Consider the following 13,673-nt stretch of genomic DNA (forward strand, 5'->3'; position numbering starts at 1 on the left):
GAGGAAAAAACAACAGCTCCACACGCAATGCGTACAGGGAACGAGGGAAAAGGGCTGTTAAGGAGAAAATGTATAGATGGGGAGATCTATATACACCTGAACGAGAGAAAAGGCAAGCTGAGCGTGTAGCTACATCATAGCTTTGGCGTGAGTGCACATGCACATAAGTATCCAGCTGTGGTGGTGAACGACAGTTCGCGTGACAAGCGCAAATTACGAGTTGTTCGCTGCTACTTATTAGATGCCGATGGATAATGGCTGCCGGAAAATGCGCGTGTAAGTGTTCATCAAATCGATATAGTATTATACTTGAGAAAGAGGGTGAAAGAACCTCTCTTCTGTATGGTGACGATAAGCTGGAGCTACACCTACCAATTTGCCCCCCACTAGCACGATGATGTCTGCAGAACAGATTGACATTGATCTTGATTTGCTACATGTTTTCCGCCAGATCCTAAGATTACCCTCGATTTCTCTTTCAGAAAACGCGCTCACGTGTGCACGTATAAGCTTCTATCTTCTTATTCTCCTTTTTTTATCATTAAGAAGATTAGTTTTACGTTGAAGAAAGCTTTTTTTATCAGTAGAATATTGGTTTTCATTTTCTTGAAAAATAACGTGGATTATCTGAGATTCGATGGAATATATTGCCTTTTATAATCGCAAAATAAAATCAGCATTTCAATATAAATATTAATATTCTGTAATTATTCATTTCATTTACGACAATATTAAACGTGCGTGAGCCATCGGTTATGGTACATAAAGCTTTGCACTAAATTGAAAGTGTAACAAGTGAAAATTATGCCCTGCCACAAAAATGTCAGCAAAGTTTAAACCTTACATTCAATCTTATCAAGATTACATGTAATAAATTTTTACAAGCTATACATAACATATCGAGAAAAAAACAGCGTTTGAAATTAAAAGAGTAGAACTTTCAAAGGCGTGCACGCACGTACACCCGCATGCTTTTAGCAAATGCCTTTGAAGGAAAAAGCTAGGGTTTTACTTAGGCAAGTGTTTATGAGCGTAGCTTTCATCTTAGATGATTTTCAGCCCGGCAGCTGCGCCAGCCAAGCTCAGCTGTTTTACGGATATAATTAGATCGAGCTCACAATTCATTTGGAGATTCAATTTTGTGCTTCCAATTAACATTTTTTCCCAGCCGCAAGATTATAATTTACATCGAAGTAATTAGTTTGATAGTGGTATATTGCATTTCACGGCTGGATGATAATGAACGGGATTTCAGTTAGATCGTATTTCAGCATTGTAATGTTGTTGATATCATATCTGAAATCCAATTTCAGTTCACATGAATCGAGCAGAAAATGATACTGCAAATTTGTTTTCTACATAATATCGCATAAATTGTATCGTAGAGTAATTACGTTTCATGCAGTGCTTAATCTCTTGTTGTAACAATAATTCAAATGATCCAGTTCTAATTGGGTATTCAAATGATTACGCTTGCTGTAGTTGATTCGCCATGATATATTTCAATAGATAATTCCGGTTATGGTCGGACAAACACAACTTTCAAATGAAAAACTATCTATTAGTAACGTAATGAGTCATACGCATCAATCGCGACGGGAAAAATCATGGTAAACAGTGAGTGTAATGTAATGCCCTAATGCAAAGCCCGAAAAACAAGAAAGTCGAGTAGGAAAGTTGGCGTAGTTCAACAGCAGAGTCCTGCGCGCATAAAACCAGGTATTCCATGGTCGGCGAGTCCCATGAGAAATGTTTTTCCATTAGCCACTCACTCGTGTGTACGTTTGAGTGTGTTTACAGAGGGCTCGCTCTTGGGGAGGGTGCTCTGCCTCTCTCGCGTAGCTTAAATAGCCCAGGTAGCAGCGACGGTAGTACACGCCTCGAGAGGCCCGGGAGCGCCGCGTGCTCTCACAAAGTGAAATATCGGCCGGGGGATCAAAGTGCAAGGGACTTTTACGCTACGATAAGCGATTATCGGGCGCCAACAGCCAAGATGTCGGCTCAATTTATGAATCCACTCGGCTTTCCTGTTTTCCTCCTCGTTCTCGCGCGCAGACAGTTTCTGCTTCTCTCCTATTTACTTTGGGACCTGAGGATGTTTTCCATTCGAGCGTGCACGAGACTTGGATTTTTATTGAGCGGATCGGAGCGCGCGCACGCTCCTGAGCGACAAGTGCACGTTGTAAAATTTTTAATGGAACAGTACGGCCCGAGAGAGAGGACTGCAGTTGGATTTTTGTTTTATTAAAACTAAGTATTGCGTGAAATCCTTCGCCTACTTTTGCGAACTCGCGTAGCAAAGGATAGTGGACGAATAAGAGACGTTGTTCTCCTTTTTACGACTTACCGTGAACTTAGCTCTTTACTTTTCATTCATACTTTTGCGTTTCACTGGCACTTATTGTTTTTACGACGGCGTACCTCTCAAATGTTTTAATATAAAACACGAAGTAACAGAAACACGCGTGAAACAAAAAAAGAATACATTATTTTTTCATTTAATGACGTTAAATTTTGCTGCTAAAAACGTACAATAATAGAGAATCCGTCGATTCGAAACGTACAGTCATCCATATAAAAAGAGAAAGAGAAACGCAATTCTCAATAAAAGTCATCCGAGCATTATTTCACGGTCAGTCGGCCAAATCGAATAATTAAATCAACAAACATGATGCCATTATATTTACAAATGAAAATGCAATATTGTCGAGAAGCGGCGAAAATTGAAAAACGAGTTGCTGCTGACGTCGGTGGATTGGTCGATGATCACGGTATTCTGGCGACGAGCCAGGGCAGTTTGCCGGTACGTTTGAAGTTCCAGTAGTCATAGAATAGCTTGACGAGAATCAGGATGATGAGACTGGCCAGGAGCACGTTGAGAATATCCAGTGGGTATACCCAGTAGTTTTCATCCGTCGGCACGCAAATTTCCGTCCTCGATAATTCGCGAATCTGCAAACAGACCCATAATTGCCATAAGCCAAGATGAATCTATGAATGCCAAGTGTCGCTTTGTTCACTACATCTCTTCTTTAATTTAATTCTCCCTCTTAGCTCGCCTCTCTCCTACGCTCTTTGTTTCTTACAAAATTTACATTAGAATGATATTTATCCTCAAGATATAACTCCATCTTTCTGTTAGTTATATCAAAGTTATATCAAATTTGTTTGTTTGTTACCTGGTTAAGTCACAACTAGTTTGTGTTAACCGTATTATCGAATGTTCTGGCGAAAGTTCTAATTGATTCACATTTTCAAAATAATTATTTAATTTTTAAAAAATTATTAATTTCAATTAAGTATTTATTTTCTGATTATTTTATGGCAAATAAATTTGCCAGCGTGAGTGGAAAATAAGTAGATTGATTAAAGTTAATTAAAAATTCGAAAGCCATAAAAATCCACGTGAATATAAAATCGCTTTATAAATAAATATTCACAGAACACAACACACGCTAGCTTGAAATTATTTATGTAGCAGTACAGTATCCATCAACAAAATATAATATCAAAAATTCTTACTTTTTTTGAAAACCCAATATTCCAAGTTTAAAATTCAAAAGGTACTGTTCAATTTACACTTTACGTACACACAAATACATATCTCGTTAAGTTCTATTAAATTTACTAATTTGAAAAAGTTTACATATTTTCTTAAACAAGAATATTTAAATTTAAAAATTACCAAATGCTATCCCAAACAGGAATAAGCCATATAACGTAAATATAATCCAAATAATCAGTGAAAAATCATGCTCTTCTTGAACATTTTATAATTTGTTTCAGTTTTCGATAAATTTTAGCAAAAAATTATAATTTACATTTGAAAGACTGCAGCAAATAAACAATTATTTGAATAATTTTAGTATGTGCTTAGAATACTTGTCATTAAAGAGCAGTAATTAAACTTGTATGTTCATCACATCCTAGACGGCATAATGCTGATAAAGTCTGCTGAATCTCAAAATGTTTTAAAGAGAATAAATGGTTAAAATGGTAGAACCCTAAACATAATTAAAATAATATAACAGGCCGTCAATCGTCAAAAAATGAAGATCAAAAGTTTGCGAAGCAGTTTTAGTTTGCTGTTTATCATCAAGCGAGTTAGTTGTTATAGGATCTTCGTAATAATTATTTCTGTAGTTTAGATAAAAAAAGCAGCTTTCTGTACGTGCGTTGTTATTATATCAATATATTGAGGTATTGGAATATTACGAAGTTTAAAAACGCATCGAAAAGAGAAAATTTGAAAATCTGCCACTTTGAACCCATTGATAATACATAACGTTAAAATTCAAGCGTCTTTAGTAATAAACAGTGCCATTATTTTACGATAACATACTCTTAAATTAAATACAGAAAAAAAGTATGTCACCAGTAAACTTTCTGAATAAATAAAGTAGAATCGTTTACCTGTTTATTGGCAAATTCGCCGTTTCCTACCGGACCGCATCTAACGTCGCTTATGTCCTTGACCAAGTAGCCATACTTTATAAGAAGCTCTTGAAAGCCCGGCGTAAATTCACAATCGCATCTCCACGGATTGTGGCCGAGAAAAATGTTTACCGCACTTTCACTGTTCGGCAAAACGTTCTCGAACGCGTACGTCGGAAACTGAAAGTATTATTGGAAATCGGATTTATCGAATTGAACGAAAGGACAAATCTAAAATGTGTATGGGTTTATCGCAAGCTCTAACATTGCAGGTATATGATATTTCTTTTCAAAATATATGTAGAGATCGTCATGGTGTTAAGTCTATTTTGCTTGTACATTCAAAATTAGTATCGTAAAATGTATACAATACGATGATTGATATAATGAGGATATAAATAACAAAATACACACGTCGGTCAATTTATTACCCCGGAGACTCAAAAGTCGAAACCTCTCTAGCCAGTAAGAACCGTCTAGCATCATTATAGACTCGATCATATTGTCATCCAAGTACAGGTCCAATAAGGATTTATAAACAGAGTTAGATTTAAGAGGTGCCAAATCGGTGATCTGGAAACAAGTTTTCAAATTAGCGTAATCTTTGCGACCTGGCCATAACTTTTTTTATTGGAAAGGCAAATTGTATATCAGCTGTTTAGAAATGATCGATAACAGTGCTCGAAAGATTTTAAACATTAATTCTTATTTAGCTACCTTGGGTCATTGATTATTCCTAATTCCCATCGATTATCATACAAACTATTTTGAAAAACATCGCAATAAATGTGATATTCCAAATTTCATGAAGTTTTTGAGATATGGTTTCCAATGTTTTCAAGTTTCCAAGTGTTCTCAAAATTGTACTTTTAATTTATGTTTCAACTGGAAACAAAGTTCCGACAGAGTGCATATACGTATTCAAACATCAAATTTATAATTTATTTTTCAGGAAATTTGTCAAGGCAATTTTTTTACGAAAAACGGAAAACTGAAAAAAACGTTTTAGTGATTCTTGTGGAACCGCAGTAAGTAGAAAGTACACGTCAAGTAATTCAAGTAATATAGCAGTGAAACAGTCGATGAGCAAGGAGACGCAGGGTCGGCCGGACGCAAACACATCAGCAGTGAGCAGCGTCGAACTAACTCGGCGTGCGCTCCACGTTTGCTTTATATATACGTGCGCTCGGCGATCCAGCGGGTACACATACGCACCTTGTTGCCCTCAAGGTGGAGCGTGGTGGTGTTGGCAGGCAGGAAGGACGGCATATCGGTAAAACCCCGGTGGCTGCAGTTGACAGAGGCGAAAGCTATAAACGTACGCTGACGAGGCAGCGACAACTGCTGTTGCTGTTGCTGCTGAGACTGAAGTCCCAGGGTTAAACCGTTCACGGCGTACACTAGCTTGCACTCGCATACCTTCAGCAGCAGGCACTCTTCGGCCAACTGCTACGGGCGCAATTGTACACTGCTTTAACTATCTATTAGGCGTGAAATCGTACTTGCCCTATGGGGATATACCGCTGTACATTGCTAGGCACCCACTACCCTCCAACTACATTCATTGCGTTCGACGACTTTGTCGTTTGACCTCATACATATTTTAAACACAACTACAGTGCAGTATTTCAATTCGAACAGTTTCAGAGCTGACGAATTTACTTATGGCCTTAATCGTTAAATTTTCTTCGTTTAATCGCAGTTTGATCATTCCGTAGCAATTGAAATGTTTAAAAATATTTATAATTGTAACAAAATGTCATTGAACTCATTAGAAGTCAGTTGAAAAAGTGTTCGTAAATCAAAGAATTAAGTGAATACAGTTAACCTTTGAAATAATTAGTTACTGCTGTTATTATTATTATTATTACTTCAAGAACTACGTTCGTGTGGAACGCTGCAGAGGTACAATAGGTACCTGTACGCATTAATCTTGATTTTCTATACTCATTAACATGTAAACTTACCTCTCTACCTCTTTTGGAATAGTAAGAGTAGAGAAGATTTACACGCATGACATCTTACAGTAAAGTCACGAAACAAACTATGAAAATCTCATGGTTAAAATAGTTAGCAATGCGGTCCAATTCATCGTTAAAATAGTCTGCCAAATAATTATTTTGACAGTGTGAAAATTATCAAATTTGATTTGTCTCCCTCGTTGACAACTTTTTGGTAGTGCCAAATAATTTTACCTGTTTGAATTGCATGACCGGCAGAAGAGGTCGATTTTTGAGTGGTGCCGCGCAATTAAGTTCCTCCTTGTCAAACACACGATGGACTAACGAGGCAAAACTTGCGTTTGCGAACCATGCCGCGCTCTCGTCGCATTTCCATTGGTTTCCTTTGTAACGTTACCGAAGGAAACAAAACGAAAAAAAAAATTGAAAACTAAATTTCTCTTTTCACTCGTGATTAGTCGTAAAAGTGTACCGCGTCTTTCAATATTACTTCAAAAGCCTTTCTCGTTATTTCTTGAAAGTGAAGCAACGTTTTAATGTGAATTGGCATCCCGGAATCAAATAAATAAACTCAAGAATGTATCAATAAATTTTTAGAAAATAATGAGTGCTTGTCGTTATTATATGTGTGTGTGTGTGTGCGTGTGTGTGTATGTATGTATATATGTATATATGTATATATTAGTATTTATTCGGTCCGATATTCAAAAGTTGACGTAATAAAAATAATCCTTGAAGAAAAACAAAATATTTTTATAGTGTCACAAAATAAACCAAGAGAAACGAAAAGCTACTCAATAAATCATATCCAGGTTTATATCATGATAAATCAAGCATATGTCTTGGCATAATAGGTTTATTTTTATTGTACAGTTGTTAAAGTTACATAAATGAATATCGACAGAAACGTCTGGAGCGAAGTGACAGCCGAGCAATGAAAATAAATAGATAGCTAGAGGCAAAGAGATTGAGAGAGAAATAATCCAGTTTTTCAATTACCTGATAAATAAAGCTCTTGCAGGGTAGGAATGCCAATCAAGTCTGTCGGATCAATGTAGATAAGGGCATTGTTTCGCAAATCAAGCACCCGCAGAGCCGGCAGATCGGCGAAGCTTCGTGCCGTCAGTGTACGCAGGCTTGTGCCCGTGATTTCGACCACCTAGGTCCACACATAGTTTGCCAAAGCGTCAGTATCAATTTACTACTCGCCCGTCTAACCTATTACTATCCGACCTCACCCCCCCCCCCCCTCACATGCGCGGCATAAAGCGAATCTACCCCAGGGTTAATAGATTCTTAATACTATCTCTCTCTCTCTCTCTCTCTCTCTCTTTCTCTCTCTAATTTTAGCATACACTATTTTCCTATTGGATGTTTGTTGTGCGTTAATTACAATTTTAATTTTTTTTGGTAACTTTCGCCTACCTTATTTACTGCTAATACTGTTAACTTCGCAGAATTATTTACCACAATTACCTTTTATCTCTTATATAACTATATAAATCAGCTACTGATTATTTTATTTTTTTTTATGATTAACAAACAGTCACGTTTTCACAGACAATGAATATTCTTAAAATAAAACATTACCTCAAGTAGATTAGCACTTGCCGGAAAAGGTGAAATTATCGAGGTGAGATTGCCGCTTTTTATCACAAAACGTCGTAGACAAGAAAAATCTTTCAATACTGATTCCGCATCCAAAATCTTGTCATGCCCATCATGAATTATTAAAGTATTGATCCTCCCATAACTACAAAAAATGTTCAAAGCTCTTATGACCTTAATAGTTGTAATTCATAATATACATATACATAATATATCTCAAGAAATACATATGAATTCATCATATTTCAAGCTAATTCTGCTGTAATATGTCAAACGATAGTCTTTGTTTGAATTTTCTTAAAGAGATATTTTGATATAAATGAATCGAAAAGTCGATATTTTTTATTATATAAATTGAACGTACACATATTTAAAAATATATTGTTCAAGTGTTAGAGCTAATACCAAAGCGGTGGAACTGTTGCAGCTGCTTTTTCTTATATCCTATCTATTCATTGCGGTGCGTAGAGCAAACTTCAATCACGAAATAAAATTTTCACGACTCTTCGCTTTTATATAAAGAGAATTATTCAGCGAGTTTTCAATCCATCGTAAGGAAAATCACTTTAAAGAAAATTCAATTATTGTTTCGATATCCCTACCAAGATATACCTACCATTAAATTTTTGATATACCTATCTTTAAATTGGTTGTGCAATGCCAATAAAATACGTTAATTTTTTTTCAAAAATCCGCTATTTTTTTGAAAAATAGTTTCAAGCTTTTAAATTAGACATAACAAAGAAATTTTGCTGCTATTATACTAAAAACTCCTTTTTGTGTGTAATATTTCAGAAAACAACAGGAAACGTGAGGCGCCTAATATAATGGCGCAAGAGAAAATGTTTACATCTTAATTATTAGATAGTTTACATATTAATTATTAGAAAAGAATGGTTTAACTAATATATCGAATAAAAAATTGTTCAGGGTCTCACAAACTGTAAACCGAATACTATAAAAGTTTAAATAAAAGCATCATATAGTTTTTTTCAAAAAGATTCACGAATTCCATCATCGTTGGTCATTGATAATAAGATATTTCTTTAACTCTGGATACCGACTACAAAACTAAGTAAAATGGAATATCAATAATAGACGAGAATTCTGAATAAAATATAAATCTTATATGAAATCACGATATAAGTCAAGGAGATCAATTTTGCTATTGAATGAAACATTGCCAATATTAAAATTATATTGTTTCCTATACCCTTCAATATTCGGAGTATGCGGCGGAGCGTGCAGGCAAAATAAGTTGCTTTCATTGAGACTCGTTTCGATGCTGCATTCATCGGGATTGGTCAAGACAGTAAAGTGTAGCCTCTTCGGTAACAATCTGTAAAAGTCCACATTGATCTAAACGGACCGCGAAATTGTAGTTCAGAAAGCAAAAGATATTTTCATTTGGGCCGATTCTATTATTAAAAAGTATAATTTCCTTTACAGAACGTGCCTTTTATCTCTTTTTCGAGTCCGCGGCAGACGATTTAATTCCGATTCTGATGAATAAAGCAACGGCTCACTTTTAGGTCGACGCGCATTGCGGCAATCGATATTTGTCATTAATAAACGGACAACAATCCATATTCGAAGCTAAAATAAGTTTTACAATGACGCGATCTCGCGGTTTTGGCGAGCTTTCTTGTACGTTCGTCGACAACTTTAATTTGCTGGAATATTATTAGTTTTCAACGATGATTGAGATTCATCTTTATCGACTTTGTCATATAGTGAGAATAATCACGCCATTTCAAACTGGTCTTAAAAATGATATAAAATATTTTTTCTATTACTTTTTATGAACTTTTCCAAGTAAAGCGATCTTGTACGACTGTAAAAAGATGCGAGGAAACAAGCTCCTCGTATCTTATCTGATATTCAGAGAAATGTACATGCATTAAAAGCTCAAATTGATAGACGAAAGATGCAATTACCAAAAGACAAACTCGCAACGGCTGTGTAAGCTAGAGATAGTAGTGACGAATAAAGTAACTGAACATTTTACGATTGCTCGATAAAGAAGTGCGACTATCTACGTCAATTGTGAGTAGAAAAAATAAACATATCACAGAGAGCCCGCAGCTGCTATGATGTTGACACTTGTCCAAACGTTGTTATTACTATCGTTGGGAATCGCCTTTTTTTATTTTTAGTACTCGCGCGGCGCACTTTTCAGCGCTCGCTTGAACAATCGTGCTCCCGAGCCCTCCACGTGACACTCAATGAAAATAGATATTGGTTTTTATCGTAAAATTTACTGGTGCGAATTATTTTCCTACGACGTTGGATTTTTTTCTTCTTTATGAAAGACGTACGGATTTACTGAATAATTTAAGCTATGTTATAATTGCAACTTGTTGTTTAATGTTAAGATAATGAGAAAACAAATTGTTTTTATATATGTCGAAAATTGTTAAGTTTAAATTAGTGAAATTACGAAATAAAAATTCTGATTCTAACGTTTCTTTTAACATTTTTCATCACTAAATTATTTCTGCCAAATCTTGAACGTGTTCACTCAAACGGCAAAAAAAAATAAAAAAAAGCACACACACAAGATACGTAGCCACGATGTCTTACAATTAAATCAAACTCACGTAAGAAGAGCGACGAACGTCCAACAGATTTCGAGCATCATCGCGTTGCGAGTTGGTGCGCGCAGGCGCGCGGACCTGCACGGAAAATCTCGCAATGAAAACTGAAAGAGAGAAATACAGAGAGACGCGTCTCGCCGCGACATGTAAAAGTATGATAGCTGTTGCGCCAAAGCAAATACATCACATGTATGCGCGCCAGATACGAAGGTGTGCGCACGTCGAGGTAACCCGGCGAATGCTAATCCAACCAGAAAACAACCAACCAACCGCGTGACCGCCGCCACGAGAGCAGAGACGATTAGCATTATTAAATTAGTGTTAAATCATTGCTGTACATATAACAAGCAGCTAACTCATTGCGTGCATCCCACAGTATGTAGTAGTAACGCACATAGTGCTGTTAATGAGGCGAAATTAGCTCGCGTTGCCAACAGTTTCTTGAACAAAATAAGGCCCATTGATATTAAAATAAGTAAATGAACTTACGCTAGATATATTCAAGTTGTTAATTATAGATTCCAATTGTGCAACCACAATCTGCAAAATTCTTAAGTTATTTTATTTAATTGGCTGTTTTTACTCATATTATCGCACCAGTAGCAGTATGTAACGTTTTTTATAAAAAAAAACTTATTTCGGAATATCATTTACTTTATTTTTACTTAGCGCTATGTAAGTTGCGTGGACAACTTATGCTGCTGTACATGCGAATTTTAGTTATTTGAATATTTGACAGAAAGTTTCTTCGTTATCGCAAAATTTTGATTTCGTAAGGTGATTATACTTGTGATAAGATATTTTTTTACCAAAGCGATAGACTAAAGACTACGTAAATTACTATTTCACGGCATGTACTCAACCTCATTTAACTAGTTACTATCTAACTTGTAGCTACCAGACATTGATTGAATATTCCAAGTTTATACTACGAAGCCTCCAACTCAGCTTCATACTATACAAGATTAAACCACCTTTCTCTGTAGGCAACATCCGCACTTTAATGATTTTTCTAATCTTAAGTCTTCCCTCAAATAATTATTTCAGATTTTCACTCGCATTGATAGATCTCATAAATTGTCATGTGAATTAAAAAAAATTAATCATTCAATCATGCATACATAACTTAGATTTACATGATATAATCTTTTATTGTGTCGGACAAGAAGTACACAAACATACAATAATGTGCAAGTGTTGATTTGACAATTGATTTATGATTCTAGCACGCATATAAATCATGAAACAGCTGTGAAAAAACCTTTATTAATTAAGTAACGCAAATTGCTGCTACAAGAAAAATGCTTTTTCTTAATGACTGTGCTCATACAAATTGAACCTTTTCTTTTTTTAAACGAATTCATGATTGAGTAGATCACCTTCAGTGAAACAATATCATTTGTATATTTATATTGGACAAAATTTATTAAAATATGAACACTAATCTTGGTCTTATCACGTATAAGTACAAATGCTATGAGTTTTATTTTTCTTTTTTCTTCAAAACTAAAATTTGTAGGGCGTATACTACACCACAAGCGACGAACTAAACGCTCCGTTTTATTTATTGATCTAACGAAGTTCATTGAAAGCGAAAGTAGTAGCGAATTCGTAATGCACAGAGACATCTATTGGGTCGAATGCTATCTGTTGTAAACACGTATGGTAGTAGATATTGTCAGTCGATAATAATACGACTTTTTTGTAAATAATATTATATATTTTTAATTTAAAAACGTTTTTAATGAAGAAGCAACGTTCTTTATTAAAAAATGAGATAGCATATTATTGAGCACTCAATTTCTTTAGCGGTACTTAATTATAATATAGAATCCTCATACCATTAGCCGGCTCATGAAAAAACTGTACAACGCTTATTAATTTTGAAAAGATTCACTGTTTATCCATAAACTATCTAGAAATTGACAAATGCTAAGATATTTAATTAAAAAATATTCAGAGTTAATTATTTATAGATTCTTGATGAGAAAAACTAAGTTTGTGATAATAAAGGCGAAATAAAGATATTAAGTGGTGCTTATTTTATCATGATTGAAACAACAGAACTATTTATACCAGTGTCTAGTGTCATCAAGAGTGCTTCGCGTGCTCATCATTTGTGCTAATATTTAGTTTCATGTGTTTGAATCAAATCACGACTATTTATAGGCAAAATTAAAAATTCTAAAATACATCACATACGTACAACAAACAATTCTATGCTTTGACATGATAATATCCGTCTATATTAATTGGTAAATAAAATTCAATAAAAGCTATATTTTTAGATTTAGTTATAATTTCAAATCTAATAACGTAGTAGAATTTTAACTATTTAGCTATAGATAATGAAAAGCGCACTACTTTCATTTCTCCCTTTTGTTTTTTAAATAAATTGTACCGTCGGCTATGCCTGACTATTATATTTTATTTATTTTTTAATATTTATTTGTCTATGATTCAAAACTTTTTGTAAGATATCTCATATCATTAGATGTATTTTGTTGACAAAAACACTGGAAGTCAGTTTTGGCTCATTTGGAGCAATGCTTTTCATATAAACTAAAAATATAATACATCGCTTTATGATTCTATTGATGATTATACTTATTCGAAGCTAAATTTTATAACTTAAATATACAATAAATTTATATGCCCTAAGAATAAATGTAATTTAATTGCATTTAAGATTATTTTACCATGTTATTTTAAGGTTTATTATATTATTTTAAGACCGTTGGGTGAATGTGGATTATATTCTTTATCTGATGCTACGAATCGTCTTATTTTTTATTTATTGAAACGAGCCATTTATTAGCACCGATTTGCTACTTTTGCTACCAATTCGCTCACATCCTCATCTATGCTGAATTATGAATAGTAACTCATTAACTCGCATGATCACAGTTCAGTCAATCAGATAACGAATAAACTGGCTTCACTTTTAGAGCCATCTTTTCTTTTATAAAACGAGGAAGGAGGGTAAAAGGAGGAAAGGAAGAGGATTTATAAAAGGATTACTTGAGCAACATGATATGCTATTATGGTAATCTCTTCAAAATGATTTTAAAAG

At 34.7% G+C, this 13,673-nt stretch overlaps 1 protein-coding gene across 4 annotated transcripts; it reads right to left on the reverse strand.

Annotated features, from left to right (window-relative positions):
• Positions 1-738: 738 nt before the first annotated feature.
• Positions 739-11,032, reverse strand: LOC131671817 (protein singed wings 2). 4 transcript variants are annotated; one of them, XM_058948558.1, is made up of 9 exons: positions 10,604-11,029; positions 9,217-9,342; positions 7,986-8,148; positions 7,395-7,554; positions 6,630-6,778; positions 5,650-5,880; positions 4,849-5,007; positions 4,414-4,614; positions 739-2,952 (listed from the first exon to the last, which is right to left on the reverse strand). In XM_058948558.1, exons 1-9 carry the CDS (start codon positions 10,906-10,908, stop codon positions 2,767-2,769), a joined length of 1,680 nt encoding a protein of 559 aa, XP_058804541.1. In that variant the 5' UTR covers positions 10,909-11,029; the 3' UTR covers positions 739-2,766. The 4 variants fall into 4 exon arrangements, with proteins under 4 accessions (XP_058804541.1, XP_058804540.1, XP_058804542.1 ...); XM_058948557.1 differs by having other exon boundaries at positions 5,650-5,883; positions 10,604-11,027; XM_058948559.1 differs by lacking the exon at positions 9,217-9,342 and having other exon boundaries at positions 5,650-5,883; positions 10,604-11,032.
• Positions 11,033-13,673: the final 2,641 nt, after the last annotated feature.

Source organism: Phymastichus coffea, unplaced genomic scaffold (genome assembly GCF_024137745.1).
Source record: "Phymastichus coffea isolate CEN01 unplaced genomic scaffold, Cenicafe_Pcof_1.1 PCOF00136, whole genome shotgun sequence".
NCBI lineage: Eukaryota > Metazoa > Arthropoda > Insecta > Hymenoptera > Eulophidae > Phymastichus > Phymastichus coffea.